General features: G+C 44.3%; 1 protein-coding gene across 1 annotated transcript in view; it reads left to right on the forward strand.

Annotated features, from left to right (window-relative positions):
• Window positions 1–5,266, forward strand: part of TTC7B (tetratricopeptide repeat domain 7B) — a 345,238-nt gene extending 339,972 nt beyond the window's left edge. The window contains exon 20 of the mRNA XM_006839635.1: window positions 5,045–5,266. Within this exon, the coding sequence (XP_006839698.1) occupies window positions 5,045–5,266 (222 nt within the window). The remainder of the gene's footprint in view (window positions 1–5,044) is intronic.
• The last annotated feature ends 3,053 nt before the right edge of the window (window positions 5,267–8,319 follow it).

Genomic DNA, 8,319 nt, shown 5'->3' on the forward strand with positions numbered 1-8,319 from the left:
AAGAAATCAAATGACATATTGCATTAGGCAAATCTGCTGCACAAGTCCTTTTTTAAAGTGTTGAAGAGCAAAGATGTCAGCTTGAGGACTAATGTGCACTTGATCCAAGCCATGGTATTTTCAGTAATCTCAAATGTATGTGAAAGTTGGACAGTGAATAAGGAACACTGGAGAAGAATTGATGCATTTGAGTTATGTGTTGGAGGAGAATATTGAAAGTGTCATGGGCTGCCAGAAGAATGAACAGATCTGTGTTGGAAGAAGTGTAGCCAGAGTGCTCCTTGGAGGCCAGGATGGCCAAACTTCATCTCTCATACCTCGGACTAATCACTGGAGAAGGATATCATGTTTGGTAAGGTGGAGGGGCAGAGAAAAAGAGGAAGACCCCGAACAAGATGGATTGGCCAAGTGACAGCATCAACGGGCTCAAGTGTGGCAACAATTGTGAGGTTGGCCCAGGACTGGGCAGTGTTTCGTTCTGTTGTTCATAGGGTTGTTATGAGTTGCCACCGACTTGATGGCACCTAACAATAACAACCACTTGTCTGCCATTTTGTTGGACTGTGTGTGTTGTGTGTTTCTGTGGTGGCGGAAGTGATGCCAGTGATATTTCAAATACTAGCAGAACCATCCACGGAAGACAGGTTTCAGCAAAGTTTCCAGACTAAAACAGACTTGTTAAATACTGTGGAGTCGGTTCTGACGCATAGCAACCCTGTGTAGGGTTTCTAAAGAGCAGCTGGTGGTTTTGAACCACCAGTCTTGCGTTTAGCAGTCCAATGCTGATCCCTACAGCACCATACTGGGAATCCAAAACAGACTTGGAAGAAGGAAGAGATAGTCCACTTCTGAAGGGTTAGCCACTGAAAACCTTATAAAGAGCAGTGGAGCATTGTCTAATACAGTGCTGGAAGATGAGTCCCTCAACTTAGATGGCTTTCAAAATTGTGACTAGGACAGAGCTACCTCGTCAAAGGCAGAGACCGCCTTCATGACGTGGATGGAGCAGAGCTTTCAGAATCTTCAGTTGCTGATATGGCACAATTTCCACTGAAACAGCACAATGTGTTCCACTAACAGCTGCAAACATCCACTAATAATCAGAACATGGAGTTTATGAAGTAGGACTCGCTGAAAATTCAAGTTGTCAAAAATGAAATATAGAACACTTAAGATTGAGACCCTGGCATTACTGGGCTGAGATGAACTGGTATTGGCCATTTTGAATCTGGCAGTCATATGGTCTGCTATGCTGAGAGTGATCAAAAATGAAAAAGAATGATGTCATAGTCATCATCACAAAAATATTTTTAAGATCTATCCTAAAGTACAACACTGTCTATGATAGGATAATATTCATGCATCTACAAGAAAGACCAGCTAATACAACTATTATTCAAATTTGTACACCAACCAGTAATGCCAAAGATAATGAAATTGAAGACTTCTACTAAATTCTTTAAGGAGCTCTGGTAGCGTAGTGGTTACGAATCGGGCTGCGAACCTTAAGGTCAGCGGTTTGAAACTACCAGCCGCTCCGCAGGAGAAAGATGAGGCTTTCTACTCCCGTAAGAATTTACACCCTCGGAAACCCTGTACAGGGTCGCTATGGGTCGGAACCGACTCGACGGCACTTAACAATAACAATTAAATTCTTTGGAGTCCTGGGATAAGCACTGGACTGTGAACCACAAGGTCAGCAGTTCAAACCCACCAGCTACTCCTCAGAAACTCTATACAGGGTCACTGTGAGTTGGAACTGACTCAACAGCATTTAACAGAAGTCCTGATGTGGTACTGTAGGATAAGCACTAGACTGCAAGGTTGGTTTGAAATGCAAGGTCAGCAATTCAAACCTACCAGCTACTCCTCAGAAACCCTATGCAGAGTCTCTATGAGTCGGAACCAGCTTATTGGCACTTAACAACAACAATAATAACCTACTTCTTCAGTCTGAAATTGATCAAACATGCAATAAGCATTAGTAATTACTGGTGGTTGGAATGTGAAAGTTGGCAACAGGGAAGAAGGATTAATAGATGTGAAATATGGTCCTGGTGATAGAAATTATACCAGAGATTGCAAGACAGAATTTTGCAAAACCAGCAACTTATTCACTGCAAATAGCTTTTTGAATAACATAAACAGAAACTATGTATGTGAGCCTTATCGGATGTAATAAACAGGAATCAAATAGACTAAATTCATGAAAAGAGACAATAAAGAATCAGTATCATCTGTCACAACAAGGCCAGGGGCTGACAATGGAACAGATCAATTATTGCTCATAGACAAGTTCAAGTTGAAGCTGAAGAAAATTAAAACAGTCCACGAGAGCCAAAGTACCACTTAAAGTATATCCTACCTGAATTTTGAGACCATCTCAACAACAGATATGACACATGACCAACAGTCAGATGAGTTGTGGGATGACATCAAAGACATCATACATGAAGAAAGTAACAGGTCATTAATAAGACACAAAGAAAGAAGAGACCATAATGGATATTTGAAGAGACTTTGAAACTTGCTCTTGGACACAGAATAGCTAATTCAAAATAATGAAATGATTAAATGGAAGAGCTGAACAGAGTATTTCAAAAGGCAGCTCTGGAAGACAAAGTAAAATATTATTATGAAATATACAAAGACCTAGAATTAGAAAACCAAAAGAAAAGAACAGGCTTGGCATTTCTCAAGCTGAAAGAACTGTAGAAAAATTCAAGGTTCAAGTTGCAATACTGAAGAATTCTATGGGCAGAATACTGAACAATGCAGGAAGTTATCAAGAGAAGATAAAAGAAATACACAGAGTCACTGTAACAAAAAGAATTGGTTAACCATTCAACAATTTCAGGAGGTAGCTGATGATCACGAATCAAAGGTATTGAAAGGAGGAGGTTGTTGTTAGGTATTGTCTAATTGGCTCCGACTAATAGCGACCGTGTGCACAACAGAACAAAACACTGCCTGGTCCTACACTATCCTCACAATTGTTGCGTTTGAGGCCATTGCTGCTGTCACTTACAGTCCATCTCATTTGGGGTCTACCTCTGTTACGCTCACCCTCTACTTTTAAACCAAGCATAACTGGAGTATAAGAGATTCACCATCTTGGCTTCTATAAGGAGTGTTCTGGTGGTACCTCTTCCAACACAGATTTGTTTGTTCTTCTGGCAGTGCTTGGTACTTTCAATATTCTTCATGGCCTGGGTCAGACACCTCAGTCCTGAAACTGACATCTTTGCTCTTGAACACTTTAAAGAGGTCTTGTGCAGCAAATGTGCCTAACACAATATGTAGTTCAATTTCTTAACTGCTGCTTCAGAGTGTTGCTACTGGATCCAAGCAAAATGAAGTCCTGGACAATTTCAATCTTTTCGTCATTTATCATGATGTTATTTATTGGTCCAGTTATGAGAGGATTTTTTTGTTGTTTTGTTTTGTTTTTACATGGAACAAGTACAGGGGAAACGTTTTATTTTTTACTGCTGTTGAAAGTACCACAGCAAAACATACACTAGTTCAATCATTTCAGCATGCACAAATCTGTGTTATTGATTACATTCTTCAAGTTGTACTTTCTCACTGCCCTTTCCAAGTCATTTCTCCCATAACATGAACTCCCAGCCCTCTAAGCTTCCCATCTGACCTTTCAAGTTGTTATTGTCGGTGTGACCCCATGTAGATAGCTCTTCAAAAGAGCACAGTGCTCAAGGCAAATCTCCTTGCTTAGAGAAGCTCATTTTTTTTTATTTTAAAAAGGATTCAGGGAATATTTTTGGTGTAAGGTTTAAAGATTATCTTAGTGACAATAGTTTCACCGGTTCATCCAGCCTCAGTGGCTCCAGCATGTCTGGCTTCCATGAGAATTTGGAATTCTGTTCCGCCTTTTTTCCACGTGGGAAACATTTAACCCTCAGTTGTTATCAGAGATGCCGGTTTCCAGAAGGAAGTGGGGCACTTTGGACATTTCCCATTGATGAAATTAGCAAAAATTAAAAGTACTTTTTATTTAGTGGGGAGGGAGGGTGACCATTTGTACTCTGTTGGTGGCTGTAAAAAGGGACTGACCCATTTGGGGATATAATTAACAAAATATTTGGAGAACAGTAAAAGGAGTCCTATCTTCTGACACCACTTGGAGGAAAATTGGCCCACAAGGAAGACTCTCTAGCTAGCTGTCACACTGGTCACACTGAGCCCCCTCAGGATGTGGGACCCTCCTCCAGCCTACACTCAGAGCCGCTCCTTCTGGTCTTAGTCATACTACTTGTGGGGGATTCTGAGTAACGTTCTATTTAACCAGTTTACAGGACTATAAAAGTATTTGAAACCTACTAAACAAAGAAGCCAAGATGTAATATCCAGAAGATGCATATCGCAGGGTGATATATAATAGCAAAGAAGCTGGATCCAACCTCAGTGTCCCAAGCTACTCAACGAGAGCTTAGCCATTGGATGAGAGGGTACAAGAACACTAGTCTCAGAGATGCGTAATTTAGAAACATGGTTGTGACTAGCTATTTGAACTATTGTAGACTTCTATTGAACTCTGTAGAATGACAGCTGTGCCTAGGGCCAAGGGGGGCAGGGAGATCAGGGACTTGGCTCGGGAAGGGAGACAGTGGGCAATTGTTGTGTTTTTTTAATCTGTGGTAATCATATCAGTGCCCTAAGTGACATTTCTCTGGACTTTTTTTAAGGAGAGGAAGGACAAAGGGTACCATTCCAGGCACACAGGCGTCAGCTGGTACCAGCCAAGACAGCCACGTGGGTTGACTCCTGGTTGTTGAGTAGTAGGAGGAACTTTGTGAAACTACCATTTCTATGCTTCCAAAATGGTTGAATGCCAACAAGTTCATATGGTGCAAGCAGCTGTTTTGAGTTACCCCAAGTGCAAGAAGTACTTGAGAACTTAATAATACCCAGCACAATGGGAGAGACATTTCTGCCTCCAAGAAATTTGCTGGAAACTCAAGGACAAAGAGGAGCCCAGATCTCTGATGGTGTGTCTGTCTGTCTGTCTCTCCCTTGCCTGCAGGCTCTGATCCTTCACCAGCTGGGTCGCTACAGCCTAGCAGAGAAGATCCTTCGGGATGCCGTTCAGGTGAACTCGACAGCCCACGAGGTGTGGAACGGGCTGGGCGAGGTCCTCCAAACCCAGGGTAACGATACGGCAGCCACCGAATGCTTCCTGACTGCCCTGGAGCTGGAGGCCAGCAGCCCAGCTGTGCCCTTCACCATCATCCCCAGGGTGCTCTGAGCCCTGCCTGGGGCACCCGGGATGTCTGATTGCCCCCAGGGGGTGACTGCCAGGGCACTGAGGCCATAGATGAATGTCCGATTGTCCACAAGGAACTAACCAAACACCCTCCCCCCAATCACCGCGCTCTCCACGTGCATTTCTGTGCAGATCCTTGCAGCCCAATGATAGTTTTGAACCTACTGACATTGTTCAAAATGGATTATGTGCCATATTTTGTTAGTCAACACCCGAGTTCTCTGTAAAATGATTATGGAATTAATCAGCAAACGTAGAAGAATATATTCAAAGTTAAAATGCAGTGGCAGAACAGATTATTTTTATCAGAGTTGTAAAGGAAATTTCTCTTCCTCCCCACACTGCTGCCCCCATCCCCTGGCCCAGAAACCAAATGTGAATCTTCCGTTTTCCACCTCAGTCACTAGTCCGAGCCAGGACACCAGCTGACAATTTCTCATTTTGTTGTCAATAATCCTACTGTGTGATGAATCCCTGTCCTCACTTAGAGCAAAGCCCGAGCCCAAGAATATTTCTATTTTACCAATATATGCCTGTTACAAGAGAAGGAAAATATGAGTTATTTAAGTTTAACTTTTTTATGTGAATTCAGAGTTTATTTATCAATGGAAATATGTACAAAGAAAGCTTCAAATGGAATATTTACCGACATTCCTTATACATGACAGACACTTGGCTAAATGGAAAGATGATGTTAATAATAAAATGATTTTTAAATGGATGCCTGGCCTGTGTCATTGGTAAAAGTCCACGGAGCTGAGCGAGGCTGTGGCTGAGCTGCTGGGGTGGGGCACTGGGTGTAGCCCGGACTCTGGAGGGTTAACGCTGGGCTCTGACCATGTGGTCCCAGGAAGAGCAGCCTCCGGGACCACCATGGGCCTGGCTTCCACGCTCCCGACTCAGTGAGCCCACAAACTCTCAACGCTTTACTACAAGCGTCTCACAATTTGAGGTTGATCTCATTGTGGATATGCATTTCCTGTGTCCTCAGTATCCAAGCCCCATTTCTACAGTAACAGGCCAGATTGTTCGAGATTTCACCGTTTCCGGTCTCTTCCCGGGTTGCCTGGATGGAGCGTCAGGATTGGAGCATATGACTCAGGCCCGGCCAATCAGCGCACAGAGTTCCTGGTTGCAGGGGCTCAGAAATAGGCACGTGACCTGAACTGGGCCAATCTGGTGGGAGCTGGCGGCCGTTCTCCCCTGCTGGGCTGAGGTAAGGACGGAAGGTGGCTAACGTCCTTTCATTGTGAGGGTTGGCAGAGTGGTGTTAGGGCTCAGGTTGGTCAAGGTGGACAGCAAAGATTAAGAGCCGTCTAGCCAGAAGAACTGTGATCAAAGAGACCTGGTGGAGCAGTGGTTAAACGCTGGGCTGCAAACTGGAATGTCAGCGGTTCAAATCCACCAGCCAGCTGCTCCAGGGAAGAAAGATGGAGTTATCTGCTTTTATAAAGACTTAACAGCATGTATACCCTGCCGTCTAGGGTCGCTGTGAGACAGAATGGACTTGTGGCAATGAATAGTAGTGAACTCTGATCTGAGGCACCCTGAAATCTAGACAACCCCTTCCACCATGGGAGGGACGGCAATAGGAGCACCCCACCTGCTCAGCACCGATCTTTCCAGGGGGCACGGGGTGATTCTAAGTTGTAGACTCAACCCAAGACCCTGGCAGGACAGGACAGGACAGGGCCCTTGCCATGGCGGTGGCGGTGGTTTTTGTTTTGTTTGTAAATAACCACCAGGCTTTTGTTCTGAGGTGCCTCTGGGTGGACGGAAAACCACTAGCCTTTCAGTCAGCAGCTGAGCGCACTTTCAGCACCCAGAGACTCCGCCACAAACGTTGTTGTTGTTGTTAAGTACCGTGGAGTGGCCAAAAACGTAAAACCTTAAAATTATGCAAAGTGATTCTCTTACAGTTTTAAGGGACCAGAACCCTAAATTCCGGGAGTGGGCAGGGCTGCATTCTTTCTGGCGGGCTCCAGAAGAGAGTCTCTCATTCATTACCATTTCTGATCATTAGAAATCAAGGAGCCCTGGTGGTATATCAGTTTACTCAATGAGTTGCTAACTGCAGAGTCAGCATTTCAAATCCACCAGCTACTCTGATGGAGAAAGATGAGGATTTCTGCCCCCATACAGATTTACAACCTCAGAAACCCTATATAGAGTCGCTGTGAGTCCAAACCAACTCCATGGACATAACTACCACCACTGCCACCACCCCTGTCTTGGAAGGACCCTGTGATTGCATTGAGCCCACCCGGATATCCAGGTTTGTTTTCCCATCTCAAGATCCTTAACATAATCACATCAGCAAAAACCCCTTATGCCATGTCTGGGAAAATCCACTCATTATCCTTTTTGTTTCCCTCTGCTCTGACACCAAGTGTACTCAAACCCCAACTACCTGGAGTCAGGCTAGATCTCACTAGTTTAAAGGACACGAGCCAAAAGTTCCAGGACACCCTCATTTCTGACCTGCTGACTACAAATGTCAGAGTACCTTCTACCCCCTCAGGATGTCATCCCTAAGAGTCTCCAAGTATACCAATTCCAACCTGCTAGCTTCCACTACCCTCTCAGATTCAGTAATTCACTACCATGACTCACAGAATGCAGAGAAATTTACATTGTATTACAAGGAAAGTATACAAATGATCTCAGGCACAGGGTAAGGTCTGAAGGGTTCTCAATATAGAGCTCCCAGGAACCCCCTCCCACCTTTATCAATGTGTCTCACCAACCAGGAAGCTTAGGTGCTTCTGTGTCCAGAGCTTTTACTGGGGTCTCATTGTGCCAAGCTTCACTCACACCCGCCCGCTCCTCTGATGTCAGTCAATAAAACGAGGTTGATCTCACTCATTGGTCCTTCAGGCCTCGCCAGCCCCCACTCTGGTCACCTCATTAGTGTAACCTATGAGAATAGGTGTAGTCCAAAGCTCTCATCAAAGACACTTAGGATTGCTGGGTAAATTCCAAGGCTGTCTCTCAGGAACCAAAGACAAAGGCCAAATTCTTTGGATAAACTTCAC

This window comes from Chrysochloris asiatica, unplaced genomic scaffold (assembly GCF_000296735.1).
Source record: "Chrysochloris asiatica unplaced genomic scaffold, ChrAsi1.0 scaffold00025, whole genome shotgun sequence".
Lineage (NCBI taxonomy): Eukaryota > Metazoa > Chordata > Mammalia > Afrosoricida > Chrysochloridae > Chrysochloris > Chrysochloris asiatica.